This window comes from Pelecanus crispus, chromosome 8 (assembly GCF_030463565.1).
Source record: "Pelecanus crispus isolate bPelCri1 chromosome 8, bPelCri1.pri, whole genome shotgun sequence".
Lineage (NCBI taxonomy): Eukaryota > Metazoa > Chordata > Aves > Pelecaniformes > Pelecanidae > Pelecanus > Pelecanus crispus.
In genome coordinates, this window is record NC_134650.1 from 13,487,862 (window position 1) to 13,505,383 (window position 17,522).

Below are 17,522 nucleotides of genomic sequence, written 5' to 3' on the forward strand. Positions count from 1 at the left end.
AGACTTCTGCCTGCTAATTTCTGTTTAAACGAGTTCGCATGAGAAATTAAGCAAGTTCGAAGAGCCTATTATTTCTGACAGGCTTCAGAGGACTTCACGCTGTGCAAGTTTTACATGCTTAGAGCTGACAGCTTGCTGGGGAGATGAGTTCTCAATCTAAAACTGGCTGGGGCTTTGCAGCAACTTCTTTGGTAAAGAGATAACTTTCAACTGAACTCAAACCATCTGCGTGTTGTGCAACGGATCCGATCGTAACTTGCTATGGAGGATGATTTTTAAGATGAATACCTACCTCGGCGATAAATCCAATTCATCAATATCTGGATATTTGAAAGTGTCTGCACTAAATAACGGCAGTCTTTCTGCAAACAACTCCAATGAGACAGCAAGCAATCTGGATTCACCTGCCTTGGATATCAGTAGGGCGATAATTGTGGGGCTTATCCTAGGTGCCTTTATACTCTTTGCTATTATAGGTAATATCTTGGTAATTCTCTCTGTTGCTTGCAATAGACATTTAAGAATCCCTACAAACTATTTCATAATTAACCTTGCAATAGCAGATTTGTTGCTGAGTTTTACTGTCCTTCCATTCTCTGCTACACTGGAAATCCTTGGCTACTGGGTTTTGGGGAGGATATTTTGCGATATCTGGGCAGCAGTTGATGTGCTATGCTGTACAGCTTCTATTTTAAGTCTATGTGCAATTTCTATAGATAGATATATAGGGGTGCGTTATTCTCTCCAGTATCCAACTTTGGTAACAAGAAGAAGGGCAATTTTAGCTCTCCTAGGTGTCTGGGTCCTTTCCATGGTGATTTCTATTGGGCCTCTTTTGGGTTGGAAAGAACCAGCACCCAAGGACGATAAAGAGTGCCGTATCACTGAAGAACCATTCTATGCTTTGTTTTCTTCCTTGGGGTCATTTTACATTCCTTTAATCGTCATACTCGTGATGTACTGTCGGGTCTACATAGTGGCAAAAAGGACTACTAAAAACCTGGAAGCTGGGGTTATGAAAGAAATGTCCAACTCCAAGGAGCTGACTTTAAGGATCCATTACAGGAACATTCACGAGGACACATTGAACAGCACCAAACCCAAGGGTCACAATCCCAGGAACTCCTTAGCTTTCAAACTTTTTAAATTCTCTAGAGAAAAGAAGGCAGCCAAGACGTTGGGAATTGTGGTTGGCATGTTTATCTTGTGCTGGCTACCTTTCTTCATTGTTCTGCCACTAGGTAAGTTGGTAATCACGGCATTGCAAGGGGAAGGGGAGGAAGAGGGTTAGTTGTTTACTACAAAAATATCATAGAAAAAAATCAGATGAATGATAAGTAGATATCATTTTGAGAACTGCAGTGAACAGATGAAAGGAAGTGAAAGTAACTTACTTCTGATGTTGGCCTTTTCAAAGAGTCATGCTGAAGCTTTGTAAAGTGTGCAGCCTGCAGAAAGTCTGCTCATCCTGTAGTCTTTCTCAGTGATGGGGCAGCTGTCAAATCAGGGGACAATATCTTCAGAGTTTATATATTAAATCCCCCTTTACGATCTTTGTTTGAATTGAATTAGCTTTCAGAAACATTTTACAGGATGCTTTAACAAAAATCCTAGGTAAGAACACAAAAAGAATTTCAGCACCGAAAGGGTCTTGTTTTAGTTTACTGTTAGATGTTCAGACTATAACACAGTAGGTCTTCTGGCATTATTAGGTGTCTTAAATGGAAATGAACCTGATCTAATGATGAGGTGCAAAACTCCCCTGAGCTTTGGGAAGCTGAAAAAGTTCTAGTTCTCAGTTCAGACATCACTGATCAAATCCCAAAAGCAAACACATGAAGCCCACTGATGCCCACAGAAAAGTTCTTGTTGGTTTCTAATAGGTCTTAGTTCAGGCATTTCGAGAGATTGCCATGGGAGCTTTTGGCAGCCACTTCGTTCACTTTCACCTTTAAAATATTATTAAAGCATTTGATGTAGATTTAACACAGTGCTCTGTGTTCCCAAGTCCTTGTGAAATGTGCTTGTGTTGTCTTTCATACTAGCACTACCTCTGAAGCAGCATATCTCAAGACATTGAATTACTAAGCTTTCAAAAATATCTGTCCAAAATTAATTTCTCTGAGACACAGACAATCTGGCAGCCTAAATATGGAAAGAGGTGGAAAAAGAAAAGGGAGAAAAAGCCATTATTAATGTTCTGTATTCGTGTTTACTTAGTTACCCTACCAAAACATTTCTAATTGATTGGTAAGCGAATATTTTTAGACACTGTTGTAGAAAACTAAATTGAGTTCAGCAACCTGGTCCTGGTGAAGTGTTATAAAATTATAATTTCAGTGAATATGTAATATCATTTAGACTAGAATCTTTACTGCAAGACAACTACTTAATCTATTGCAGGGCAACTCTCTAGCTTCTTTTAACATAAGCTTAAAAATCTTTATGATTCAAGATCTGCATAAAGCTAATGTTAAGGATGTGAAAAATTCCAAACAGAAGGAAAATTGTGGGCAAAAGTTCTTTGGCTACTGAAGTTTAAGTCCTTGTGCTGGCTCTTAAATAAAGTTTATAACATAGAGCAAGTTTCCAACTATTGCAATAATACATATCTATGGATAATAATATATTTTCACCATATGGTACCAGTAGTAGTACTAGATATGTAGCTAGTAGGTCATAATCCCCTGATAAAGTAGATTACCTCCTTGATTTTGAATTATTGAAGGAAATTTGGAGGAAAAAAGCAAATGTGAGTGCAGTAGAGCATATCCTTAGCTAGCAGAAGCCAGTATAGCTAGTGACGCTGTTCAATGAACACAGATGCAGACCAGTCCATTAAAAACATTATGGTCACAGGGCAGAAGTAATGTGAGAAACAATTAATTTTCTTGAAAGAATGCCAGTTTTCCCTTTGAGAAGTTATTTCAAAACTCCTGGTCTTTCCTGGGAGGCTTAATGAGTCATTGCTTAAGACACCTGACATTATCATTCTTCCACTCTGGCATTTCAATATATTCCACAGCTACCCATTTTGATATCCCAGACAAAGGATTATTGCATCAGGTGGTGGATATGTATTGGGAACTGGTGCCGTGCTGAAAGTGGGGATATTGCTTGAATAAATATTCCATGACAAAGGAAAAGAAATAATATTAACACTTACAGAGTGTTTTTCAAGCGGGAATCAAAAGGCTTTGCAAGGAAAGCGTTCTGACAGAGCTCTGTGTGCAGCTACAGAGAGGAATTAACAGCACGGACACTCTGATGATCAGCATGAAGAATGACCCACAATCTCTTTTTGTAGGATTGAACCATGCTGCCTTTAGTGTTAAGCACCTGACGATGCAGCAAAACTGGTATCAAAGAGTTTGGTTTTATTCCAGTAGCTATCAGATATTCTTTCCAGATAGCAATAGAGCTATAGAATATCCTTGTTGCAGGCATTCATAAATGCTCCACGGCTTTGTAAACAGTTGCCTTGCCACTCAAAATTATTTGTGGTACAGCATAAAAGATAAAATGAAGACATACATGTCTTTGAGACCACTTCTTGTGCTATAAATTCAGTGACTCAGCTTTGAAGAGTAAATATCTTACTGCTTTAAAATAAATGTTTCTTTTCTTCCCCCTTCATATAAATCCTTTCTTAGGTGTCAGGACTATATTAAATATGCATTGCTGAAAAATGCTGAGTAAAATAGGTGATTTTTATCTAAAGACTAGAGCCCTGAAGAAATAAGGTAACACTCATTAAAACTCCCTCCTTTAAACAAAGGAATATCCAATTTTATGCTGATACCTTTATTAAAAAAAAGAATGCAAAATTAAGGATCATATGTTTCCCCCTGCCTACTAGGTAAAAGTTTAGTCTCATTCCTGTTAAATGAGATATCAGACTGGGCTTGTCAGTTTTCTCCCAGACTCAGACCTCACACAACACACACACACACACTCATGTCAAAGGGAAAACTCACCACCTCCACTACTTTAGCCAAAGCATACTAACTTCCCCAGCCTATTGCTTAACTCCAGTGGAGATCAGCAGAGCATTATTCACTTCCCAGTTCAGAGCCCAACTCCCCCTGCTCCCACAAAAACTGTGATCTTATCCACTAAAGTCAGAAACAAAATTCTTGCAACTTAACTGGCAGCGGGATAAGGTCCCAAGAGCCTCATAATGAAGATACAACTGTTTTGACTATCCTTATATATTAAGTTTTTGAAAGCTCTCTATAAAATAATAAAAAAGAATATAAAAATATTCTGCATGCTACAGGTCAGCCAATATGAAATTATTCTTAAAATAAAATGTTATTCAAGCACAGTATGTAGATTTATGTTACATCAGGCCAACCTCTTCATCTCTGCACCAAGAATACCAAATTAGGCTACTTAGTTTCCCATGGGAAATACTTCAAGGTATTAGGTCCAGTGCTGCCCATGCTACTGGGTTATGCTCTCTGCAAGGCTTTAGGCCTGGTTTGTCTTTCGTCTCATTTTGATCTTGTCCCCTCTTCCCCTCTCTAACTAGCCTAGCTCTCTAGATTTGATGCCCTCAGTTAATAGTTATACAGAATTTGGACAAATTAATGATATATGTGGTAATCTGACCCTCTGCCCACTTGCAGGTCAATCTCTGGTACAATGTTCAATTGCACAGGTGATAGCAGGAACCTGCTCCTCCTATTTTCTAGCCAATTCCTGTAAAACTAAACATCATAAGGACATTTCTTGACCAGTACAGCATGTTTTGTCACACGCAGAGGACTAGATTATTTCAAGATGATTCATTTTGCTACTAAAATAGCCTCCCTTAAGCCTAAGCCCTTTGGTTTGCAAAGGATGCCAATTACCAGTTACTTACAGATTTCTGTGTTGTAGAACAAAGTTTTTTGTTATTAAAGCAGATGAAACTGCACAAATTCTGAAGGACTGGGTACTTCCTATATAGGCTTTTGATTTGCAGGTCAGACGAACAAAGAGAAATCTTAAAGTGTACAGTCTTACAAAAGCAAATACGTAAAGCAATACAGAAAAAGGTGAATACACAGAAGTTGACTCATGGTGACCATTCAACCTCAGGCATGGCAGCAGCTCCTATCTCAGGTGATCAGAAAGCTCCAAGGAAAAAAGAATTCAGGACTGAGCCACTGGGCAGCAATAGGGTATCTCAAAACTACTGAAATCCAAGACAGGAGAGAAGTGATAAATTCAGAGGGAACAATGCTTTCAGCATCCAGCAAGGCAGTGGACGCAAGGTCTTTATGCCAAAGGCACATGCAAACACGTGCTATCGCTCGGTTGGTAGTCATGATGAAAGCACTGAGTAAAGTTATACATGTGCATATGGTCCTAAAGCATTGAGGCCATACCTCAGGAGTTCAGCTGCACGTTCTTTAGTGTACCTATCTGTGACATACAGATATGAACAAAAAGTGACGAGTTTTTTAGTATTGTCACTAAAGTCATGCTCCATAGCCCATTGCAAGATTTTGAGCTATATTGATGGGCTTTCAAGTCATACCTAGAAACTGAAAAGCAATAACCATCAGTCTTTAAAAGAGAAAAAAAATAATGGACGTTCATACAATATCTTTGTAGCTGTGTTATTCAATCCCATGCTAGAGTCCTATTATTTACCAATGATATCCAAGATAGATTGCCTCAGTTATAAGTCAGAAGTGAGAAGGGGAGAAAAAGACACCAAAGCATGTCAGTAATTGAAGATATTTAAATATAATAAATGAAATGTCAGCAGACTTAGATTAGCTTTTCTTGACTCCCTTAATCAGCTAATCCTTTGCAAAACAAGCATAAGCTTGGCCCATATTCTTTGTAGTTAGCAAACTGCAAAAGTCTGTAACTCTTCTGGACAAAATAATAATAATACCATGTTGCTGTTCCTATCTACTGTCAGTTTTACAGTACCAAACAAGAGTCTTACTAAAATTCATTTTGATTTTATCATATTTATGTGAGGGCAACACAATTTAAACACAAGTGAATTCTCTCCATGGTGTAAGTCATCATAGCTATTCTGGACTGAGAGGTGGTAGACTAGTATATGTAAGGATATATAAGGTTTGTGTCAAAAAGGTAAGTGCTTGACGGAATTTTTCGATATTTTATGTATTTTCCATATCTTGTATCTCCATATTTTGTTATTTAAGACACACTTGGAATTTTTGCTAATATGACAACTATGGATGGGGCATGAAAAACCTTAATCCTGTTGCTTTTTTTAAATTGTTCTTTTTAAACTACAGATTTCCTCTTTCTGTTTCTGTCTGGGCTGGGAAAATGAGGCTCCTATTTGTCTTTTCTATTGCTCTTCTAAATACCAACTTGCAAATAGTCTGTTGTACCATAAGTTTTTAAAAATAATTTTCAACTCCCCATGCTTTAAGCATCAACATCATCTTTTGTGTGATGCTGCAGGAAGGATAGTCACGGACTGCAGACCAGAGCAGGATCTCTAGAAATGATAGATTATCTCTTAACTTCTGCCTATCAGAGAGAATCTTACCATGCCAGGAGTGCCAAAGTTAGTAGCTCTGTGGTTAAATACGTAGGCACTGTCCCTTTAAAAATGCAAATACAGCTACTCTGCTTTGCAATTGCTTGTAATATAAGAAGGTGTAGCAACTCTGGGTTTTAGTAAAAAGATCTGATCCCTATCTGTACTACAACTTCCATCAGCAAAGCTTCAAGGAAGGTAAAGTCCTGGTTTTATTTTGGCCATTCTAGATAAGTCTCTATTTTTACAGCCTTTAAAAGGTTCTCAAATTTGAGCCATTGCGCATGAAGTTCATGCAGTTCTCATAGAAGTGATTTGTTCATCTGAAATTTGAGGCACTCTTTATCAGAGACAGATAGTGTGGATAATAAGAAATTATGGATTTTAATTAGGATAAGAAAATAGAATCAATAACCTTTCTCATCCTACAAGACAGCAAGGAAAAGGTTTTCCTTAGGCTTTGCTCTTACTCATTGACATATCCATAGGGGGAAGTACTCTTTATGGTCAGATTCTGCATTTGTGTATGTCTGCTACTTTCTTTTGCCTTCTTAAGAACTTGTCTACACAGGATCAGGCCTTAGATTGGCAGGTGTTACTGAGTTTAGTTAATACCGATAATGTATTGGTTTGCAGACCTTTATTTCCCTGTTTGAATGGGATGGAGGAATGAGTATAAACCACTTTTACCCTGTCAGGACAGTTATGGGAGATTTCTCAGTGTGAATTCCTTGACTCAGCTGGAAAACAGGGAAATGAAAGACTCAAGGGCTGAGGACTGGCTGAATTATACCTTCATCACCCCTCACTAGTGTTTGCTCACCGCAGGGCCAGAAGGTTCCAGCAAAGAGAATCCCACAACTGCTATAGGCAGTCAGTCCTAGGACATAATTCCTCACAACCAGGAGCTGGCCTAGATCCTTGCACATATACGTAACGTACCTATTAATACAATGAAGAATGAGAACTGCTGTACTTGCAACAGCATCAGATTTGTATTTCTATTTCTCCCACATTATCTTCTCCCATATCATTCTCTAGTCAGTTATTCCTTATTTGATACTTCTCCTTCCTCAACAGCAAAGCATTCCCCCCAACAGACACACGTAAGTTACCCACAAACATGGGAGTGCAGCTCTGCAGCATGTTGGTGACAGCAAGGTCGCTGTGATTCCCATGGTGTCCCCAGCCTGGCAGCCTGGGCACCGCTGGGATGGGCACTGCTGGGATACGCACCCCAAGGCATCCCACAGAGACACCGAGAGGCTTAGAAGCCATAACCAAATGCTAGCCATCATTACTGGTTTGTAGTAGTTATAATTTAACCATCTTTCCTTTAATTTTCTTTATTGAATTTTATTCTGTTGATTTTGGATGCTCTTCCTGTTTCTCAAGATCTTTTTTCACTGTTATCCTAACACTCTTCTCCAGAAGGCCTGCAGTCCCTCCCAGCTTGATCAACTCTTAATTTTATAACCATACTCTATTTCATCCTCTACTGTTTGTAAACTGAGGGTTTTTTCTTATATTAAATAAGCCCGGGGGAATGTAAACAAACACTGAATGCTGGAAGGAAAGAAATCAGGAGCTTTAGAAATCCAATTAGCTTTAAAACCTTGGCATGCTGACTTGGCTAAGCATGTGGTAAAAAGGACTGCAGAAAGCTTAAATAAAAGACGAACGTATCCTTTCCACATTCTCTAAACTCATAACAACTCTGGTCAGAGGCAGCTTATTACTTTTACAGGGAGAATTTTACTGGCTATACACATGTAGCATTTGAGCTTTCTCTGTTGATTAAGAAGTGGCCATAACTCAGCCATTATCAGCTACCAGCAGTTGAGACTGCAGCAGCAATCACAGCGTGAACTGCAGGGGAGAAGCAGGGGTTCCCAGCCAGGCCATCAGCAGCCATCTACTGCCTAGCACTGGGAAAGTCTCTCACTGATCACATTACAAATTTGATCAAATCTCTTTTCATAGGAAGGCTGAGTTCCATCATAAAACAAATTTCTTGCAAAACAATTCTCATTTTTGAAAAAGTTCTCTTCTTGAGAACAGATTGAGAGACAGGGTTTGATATTGTTGAAGCTTCCTGTTTTTCATGTTTCAGAACTCATTTGTTATCATTTTGTATTTTGCAATGCTTTTCATCACTACAGCAATTTTTAAAACATTGGAATTTTCTCTTGTGGAGAATGTTGAAAAGTTCAGATTTAACTCCAGTCAGAATGACTCCAATCTGCACCAGAACGGGACAATTCTCTCCTCTGAATGAAGGAGGATAAGTTTGCTTTCCAAGGTTACCTTAACATTTAAATTTCACCAGACTCTATAACAAAACTTCCAATTACTTATTGCCATTTCTCTAACTATTTCTGTTTTATGGTATTCAAACAAGAAGGCGTTTTTCTGTCCAGAATACCCCCACTCAGTGTTTCAAGTTTTGAAATGCTTCATTTTCTACTTGTTACGAATAGAGAAATTTCAGATTTTATGGCTTTTGTTTAATCTTAAGACAATGACAAAAACCTGTGCAGCGAAGCTCTCCTTCCACCCCATTATTGTTTCACAACAGATTTCATTGTAGCTAGTTTGCTATTACTGGAATATTAACAGACACACAGCAAAGCACTTAAACAACTCCAGACCATTTTGTTTCAATAAAAACAAATGTTGTATTTTTCCAGTAAATAGGAACATACACTCACCCTGGCTTGGCTCTCATCTAAGCAAAACTGGATTTAAAGATTTTGAAATGTGAATTTTTGTAATGGGCATAAAACATAGCACCTGACAACTCAAAACTCATCCATAGAGACATTTTCTCCTTAAATCCAGGAAATTCACAGTAGTCCTGCCCAACTACTATCTAATCTAAGCATCAAATACTTGATTCAGAACAGAACTGATGATTCTATTAGAAATTTAGATACTTAATTGATAAAAAATACACAACTTATTAAAAATTGATGTTTAATTAATAAAGTCAATTATCACCACATAAAGTGATTAGAAAAGAGATGAGCAGTTGGAGCTAAAAACTAAATAAGACATAAGGAGAGTAGAAATAACTATTTAAAAATTAAGATGAAGAAAGGAGATAAGTAACCGGAAAGTGAACATGCCTGGACAGAAAAAGAAAAAGCAGAGATATTAAAGAGAAGGCAGACAGTAAAGGAGAATGTGGTTAATTTAGATTAAAAAATCATTAATACTTTAAAATTTTCCTCCCACTGGGTACAAATAATAAATATATGGCATTCTTGAAAATACACACACAGAGAACACCCTCTCCCATGAAGATGACTCACACAAACATTAACATAGGATGTAAAACTATTCAAAAGTCCCTACTGGATGCAAGGTACAGCATATTGGGCTGTATAACAGGAACGGAGCCAGTGGATGGAGCGAAGTGATTATGCCCTTTTACTCAACACTCATGAGACCATGTCTGGAATATTGCATCCACAGAGGTGAAGACAGCAATAAACTGGATTGAGTCCAATGGAGGCAACCAAAACGATCACGAGGCTGGAGTACATTGTGTGAAGGAACAGGGCTCCTCCAGCCTGGAGCAGGGAAGGCTTCAGGGGACCTAATGCAGTGTTGACCCTGCTTTGAGCAGGGGGCTGGACAAGAAACCCCGTAACATCTCTTCCCACTGCAATATTTCTGTAATTCTGTTAAGTTCTTGGCTTTCAGTCCCATTGTGTATTTATATATATATATATATATATTCCTTGCATTAAGGATGAAGGGAGGAAATATAACCACACAATGGTACCCAGTGCTGTTTCACAAATGACTGTCATCACAAACAACCGTTGGTTACTTATACATAGCTGTTTATTTCCTCTGTGTGGCTGGAAGTAGCACAGAGAGCAGAATGGCACAGAGATATCAAAGGCAATTTTAAAAGTTTTAGCTCATAAACATTATCTTACACGTTCTTTTTCAGATTTAAACTCTAGCGAATCACTATAGTATCTGATCACCTTGCATATGCACACAAGTGGAGTAGGAAGTTTTCTCCCTTTTCCTGGAAGTGGTTTGGGGGGTTTTGTCTGGTTGATTGGTTGCATTGGCAGGTCTAATTTTGGTGCTAAGTTCTTTCTTCCATAAAGTGGAAGTGGCAACTTAGACATGTCCTGTGTATTATACTTTTGTCAAGAAGCTCGCCAACTATGACATTAAGACCTTCCTTAAATAGAAGGTCTTAACTTTCCCACCCTCCTTTCTGTACGAATACAGCAGTCAGTTGTGAGAAGTAGCAAAGGAGCATATATTTGGATGGAAGAAAAATAACAGGACAGGGAAGAATATGAGAGAATAGTGTGTGTATGTGCATGCATGTGTGTGTGTGTTTCTCCTCTGCAGAGGGCTATACCAAAACCTCCTTCAGTGAAGAGTTTTCCTTAATTAAGAGTATTGGGATTAAGCCAGTCCAGAAGATTTTCCTGCTATTTTAAGGATTCTTCCAAAGTCCACTGAAGTCCTTATGAGCCTTTACAAAGACTTTCAAAGACTCTCACTGCCTCCAGTGGAGTCTGAATTTTAATGGCTCAGTGATGGTTTGGCCAGATATTCTGCAGAATATGTGACGACAATATGGCAAATTGTTTCCCGCAATGTTTCCTAATTTCATTGAGGGTGCTTTACTTACTTTCTGTGTAATAAAGCATTCATTATAAAGAACCAGTCAGACCCTAAAGGAAATTAGCTTTTACTAAATAAAATACTTCTTAATTCTTTTTTACGATATTTGCTGTTGCTCAGTGTATTTCCAAACTGAACAGCTCTATCAACTCCGGGGAGCACAGCTGGTTAAACTAATGGTCAAAAACCAATCAAAACTGATCAAGATGATTGAGTTTCTGAAATATTTCCTGTTCTCCATTTGTGCTGGATGCAGGTTTTGCAAAAACTTTATTGATGTCAAAGGTGCAATCAGAGGTAAGATTGTGGTGCTATGTCTAATAAATCACACAGTTTAGTGCAGAAAAATAAAAGAGAATAGAAAACATACATTCCCTTAGAATGAAGCTGTTAAGCATGAAGCATCAGGAGAGTGATCGGTTTGAGTAGGGAAGTCACTCTGGCTACCCCCATCACAAATAAATCACTGAGGAGATACTCATGCAAAATTTTCCAGCCATTTTGAAAAGCAGTCTAAGTCAGTACAGGGAAATATTTAATCTGTTTATCAGACTGCGATGGGAAAGTACTTGGAGATTAGGGGAGGAAATATTAGTCCAATGTTTAGAGAGTGTGTCTAGTAGGCTTAGCTTTATCATTTTATCAAGGTACCAAAATAGCCTGCAGTTGTTTGCTCCTGACAGGTTAATTATGAGGTAAAGTATGCGTGCAGCTAAATAAAAGGTATTGTTGTTAATTCCAAGAATAAGGTAGGGAAAAGGGTAATGTTAAAAATATACAAGCTAATCAAAATATTTTTTGTATCTTTATATGTGAAAGGCAGTGGAGCTTTGCCTAATACTCACCAAATTAAACTATATTTAGAAGTACATGGCATATATAGCAACATCCGTCTAAACCACCTTCTGGATCATAAAGAAGATTTTCTTCTCTCTCTGTAGAAAACTCAGGCTGGGATTCCACCCAGTGAGTAGGGACTGCATACAAAAACTCAGAAACTTTCCAAAGCCCTGAAGAGAATAAGTGCCCAAATAAGTATCTGTCGTGGACATTCCATTTTTCTAACAGTTAATCCTCAACCTAAATAATGGATATATTTACCAAGGGGATCTAAGACTACAGTGTCAGCGGGATTCCAGTACCACAAATGTAAAACTCTGCTGGGCTGCCAAAACTTAAGGCATAAAGTTTTCCTGATGAACACAGATATATTCTGCAGAGTTAATCAGAGAAAGTAGGACTAGAAAGGATATGAAGAGGTCATTCAGGGCATCCTCCAACCCAAAGGCTGGCTCAGCTACATAAATCAGTAGATGTGTGTCTACTCTGTTTTTAAGAGCCATCAGGGTTGGATTTTTACACCCTTCTTAGGCAATATGTTCCAGAATTTTCCTGTCTTGGAAGACACAAAGTGTTTCCCAATCCATAATCTCAGTTTCTCTTGCTGCAATTCAAATCACTGTGCTTCATACATTTGCCACTGTGGACATGGAAAACACTTTAGTATCCTCCTTCTTTGCAGGTAACTTTTATGTTTTTAAAGACAAATTGTCATGTCTTTCCTCAGTCCTTTTTCCTTCACCATGATGAAAGTTGTATTACAAAACTACTACATTTCAGAGCATCTGTAGCTGTTGGTGGTGCAGGATCCCTTCATTAGCCATGGATCCCTTCATAGGTGAAGTTTTGCTGTGATCATGTAGTCATTGCATATAGCCTCTGCAGGGCCAGCAATGTAAATGATCACATGCATCAACCAGTTTCTGTTAATCTCAGAAAATATTCCTGAATTCTGCTTTTTCTTGGGTGCTGTCAAAGGTAGCAGGACCCACCAAGCACACTACTTGAATGTGCACTGTGAGTTCTACTTGAACTACCCACTGTGACTTCTAGTGGTTAAGAAAGTCATGCCAGGTCTGACGGTTCTCTTCCTAGTAAAACAAAAACTTTCTTAATGGTGAAAATTATTTAGCACATGACCTTCAGCTGATTGCTTTTACCTTCCCCCAGCTCAGATTGCTCACTAGTAAAATGAGGAGGATGGCACAAAGTCAGGATGACTTACAGATGAAAAGTGCTATCTATGAGCAAATGAGTTATGCTCCTATATATGAACTTATTCTCACTGGGACTACCACCTGATTTGTGAAAAAACTAGAAAGTAATAGCGCATTATACCATAGACGAAATTCATAGATGAAATCCATCTCTGATCAGAGCAGTTGCATATATATATATATATGCGCGCATATAAGGAAGGGTAAAGAAGCGAAGAAGAATTCTATCCAGTTTTAATACATCAGTCTGGAGTAAGAGCAATTAACGCACCAGTCTATAAATCAATGGCTTATTTATCAAATTAATATTCCTTGTTCCGAAAAGCATACTTCCTCCCCTTCTTGTGAAAACTTAATCTACTAGTTTGTGTATAATTTAAGAGTCAAGCAACACTTGCATTGTGCTGTCTGCAGAACCAGGAAAAAATGGAGAATGAAGTAGTGTTTAATGATCAATGTTTTCATTAACTCCTTCACACTTATTCCTGAATTTCTTAGTTTCAAAACTTTTCTACTATTGTAGTTAAATGCCGATCTTTATTTTTAAATCACACCACCACATAGCTTTCCAAACTGATCTATTTCCACATTTTCTGTTAATGACTAAGCTAGAGTCATGATAGCTTTTAAATGATTGATCAGGGCTCAGTGAATCAGGCTGGAACACAAGGTGCCTCTGTCAGTCAGGGCTGCTATGAGGAAATTCTCTGCTCTTTCATGTTGCTGCTCTTTAATATAAAAGAGCTTTGAAAATGCTTGCTGCAGCTGCTGCACGTGGCCTGCTGTCATTTTTTTCAAATGGTATTTGAAAAATAGATTCTCATGAAAGATAGGCATAAGCTCCTTACGGTTTTTTCTTAAGGAACACATATTTCTTCAAGCAGTTTACAAAGATTAGCCATTTTTCAGTGCTCAGCTTTTTACCTTTTTCCCTACTTGGTCTCTTAGTCTTTACTATATGTAGCTATATTCAGTTCATGTGCAATATAGATTATACATGCACAACTCATTTATCTGCATTGGTTACCAGTTTTCTTCTCTATAGCTTAGCTCATTTTATTTGTCCCTAGGGAATTTCACAACATTTGTCAGTAAACTTCCTTAATTTTTTTTTTTCATTGAAAACTATACCATAGCTTTTACTCTGTCTGTATTTAACCTGCCTAAAAATATTTTTATCTGTTAGAGGAATGTCCTGTAGATTTTCAGTTGTTACAGTATGAGAGAAAGGCAAACCAACTGATCTAGAAAAACTCACTACTGATCATTCAACATAAGAAAAAATAGGAGCTCTTTAGCCACTTCACAAGTTTTACTGGGCTTTAAGAGCTAGAAGTCATTTATATTTTAAAGGAGTTCCAGAGAAAAAATTAACAAATTTATCAGTATGAGCTCAAAAAAGTTCCTTGTTATACATAGTCATGCTTTGTACTTGTTTTGTAAAGTCACAAAGCTTCTCTTTTCCCTAAACTGAAGGGAAAGTATTAGCAATAATTATTTACAAAATGAAACCTGAAAAGGTTTGCAAATGTGCATGTGGGAGGTTTTGGAGCATCTTCCTCATCTTGGCTACAGTTATAAACGTAGATCAACTTTGCCTAAAGCTTTATAAGAATCTGACACCCATTTAACGGCTTATTGCATAGAATCACGTGACTTGTTGCTGAATCTTTCATCAAAGAGCATGTAACACTCACATGACACAGTTTAAGGGCTTGCATTGATTTGATTTATCTGTTGGGAATTCATCAAATACAATTTGTAGTTTCTCTGATGTTAGATGTGTTGTATTCTGTACTTTCTGCAGTATCAGTCAGGACAGATGGAGGATCTCCATCAGATGGATAGCAGAGGCATTTGTCAAACCCTGCAAATCATTAGCAGCAAGAAAGCAATAAGGGACATGGGTTCAACTTACAACAGTCTTGCACATGGAGAAAAAGTCAGTAAAGTGCAGGAGTCATGAAAGAAATACTATGAACCTTGTAATTTAAAACCTCTATTTTAACCTTAAGGGCTAGCATGTTGCTTAGCTCTGAGGCAATAGTAGAGCTAGTGCTAGCTGGCACCATCCCAAAACACTGCCAGGGAAAAAGTCTAGTATTCTGGATTCACAGGATCTTTCCTCACTCCTATTGCCCAAATGAGGGGTAAGAAGACTCTCTCCAGATAGCTGATGCCATTTAAGGATCTTATTTTCTCTTCTGAGCCACCTCAGGGACTAGTTGACACACTGAGGAGGGCAGTGGATGTGTGAGGAATGATACCTCCCTTTGGCTTTCTTGGAGCTAAGGAGACTCAGGCCCCTATAGTCAGCGCCAGGCCAGCATTGTCACCTAGATAAACAGCAGTATCTGCTGTCAGCTATTTACCCAAGAAGCTAGGAAGTGCTTTTGCATAGTTTTGAGGCCCAAGCCATGGCCTCTACATTCCTATGAGATGGGAAATATGCCTAGAATCATATCCCTCCCCGCTAACGCATCCTTAGAGTCAGAACTGACTCGGCTGCTTTCACAGTCCAGGGAATCTGAAACCACTCCGGTGTAAAAGGTTGCTCTTCTCAGAGATGTGATATTCAGGCTTGAGTGTCATCTTCCATTTGAAAAACTCTTCAAATCTAACTCCAGTTCTTGAAATAAGAATTCTCTCCTGAATCCCTGCTCTTTGATTACTTTAGCCAGACGCAAAGGTGTTTTCCCAGCTGGATAACTGTTGAATGCTTGTTTTGCTTAAAAAATGTCATACATTCTGTTATAAAGCCCCATTTGCTAAATTTAGCTGATCAATTGCATGTTTTAGTACTAAAAGTACATGAAATGGATTTCCCAGTATGAGTTTTTCATTTGGGCAGCCTGGTTAGGGAAATTATTTGGTTGTGAATGGAAGAGAAAGTATTCATAAAATAACCTCTTTCTTTGGGTTACACCATTTTTATGAATGCCTGGGATATGGGAAGTAGCACAATTAACTTCAGGTTTCAAAAGGTTTGTACTATCACAATAATTGAGATAAATTGGGGTGATGTTTAGGAGCTGCCAGAGAATATATTAGAAGTTATAAGGTATGTCTGAACACACTCCTTCTGGGAAACCTGGGAACAGTTAGATCTTTTTCTTCAAAAATGGCATTCAAAAGCTCTTTGAAGAGGGCATGGCCTTATTCCGTGTGTGCATTGTGAAAGAGCTTGGACAATGGAGGTTTGATATTTTATTGGGATCAATAGATGTTAGTGCAACAGATGTGTACATACAAACACAAGGACTGCTTTTTAATTTTTATTTCTACATTAATTATGTGCTCCTTTAGCTTTCAGATGGTGGAAAGCATTTCCTTATTAGCTTTAAAAATAACAAACATTTTATTACCAAAAGAGCAAAAATGAAAGCAACATGCATTAAGGATTTTTAATAAGCAGATTCTAACGTCGATCTGATGGGACATTTACCCTTCCTAAAGGCAGGCAAACCAATTATCTTAGATATTGTCTCTGCTTGTTTCTTCTGGACAGGATCTCTGTTTTCGGCTCTGAAGCCCCCTGAAACGATCTTCAAGGTGATTTTTTGGCTTGGCTACTTTAACAGCTGCTTGAATCCAATTATCTACCCTTGCTCAAGCAAAGAGTTCAAGAGGGCTTTTATACAGATCCTAAAATGCCAGTGCCACCGTCGAAAGCAATCAGGGTGGTGGGCCTACAGCTACAGAAACTGGAATCGGTGCTCCTTTGAACACCCTAGGAAGGACTCTCTGGAAGACAGCGGGAGCTTCCTAAGTGGCAGTCAGAGGACATTATCTTCAGCATCTCCCAGCCCCGGCTACCTGAGCAAAGTCACTCACCCACATATCGAGATGTGCACATTCCAGGAATGGAAAAACTCCAGCTCTTTCCTGAGCCCCTTACAGGAAGGCAGCAGACAAAAGGACCCGTGCCAGTTCTTTACCTTCAATCTCTTAACGGAGCGCAATGGATACGTTCCTGCTGGCAGCCAAGCTTCCAGCAATGGGGACCATGAGCCCATCTGTGACACGCTGAATGGCAAAACCGGCTGTAGAGCAAACATGACACTGGAATGAACAGGTTCTAGAGAGTCTGTTCTCTTTGTACGCTAACCTGTTTGATGTTTAGCCCAGGTGAAGAAACGGGCCTTTGCACAGCTTCTCAGTATAGCACTAGAAGGAAGCCAGTGAGGAACAGGCAGATTTATGTCACAAGAGCAGCAGAGTGTAGGGGCTAACAATATTCGCAGTCAGTTGCCAGAGAGGCTACTGAAGCAAGAACAGAATGC

The 17,522-nt window shown here is 38.6% G+C and overlaps 1 protein-coding gene across 1 annotated transcript; it reads left to right on the forward strand.

Annotated features, from left to right (window-relative positions):
* The first annotated feature begins 268 nt into the window (after positions 1-268).
* On the forward strand, positions 269-17,310 carry ADRA1B (adrenoceptor alpha 1B). Its single transcript, XM_009483446.1, has 2 exons — positions 269-1,241; positions 16,748-17,310. The coding sequence occupies exons 1-2, from the start codon at positions 269-271 to the stop codon at positions 17,308-17,310; spliced, it is 1,536 nt and encodes a 511-aa protein (XP_009481721.1).
* Positions 17,311-17,522: the final 212 nt, after the last annotated feature.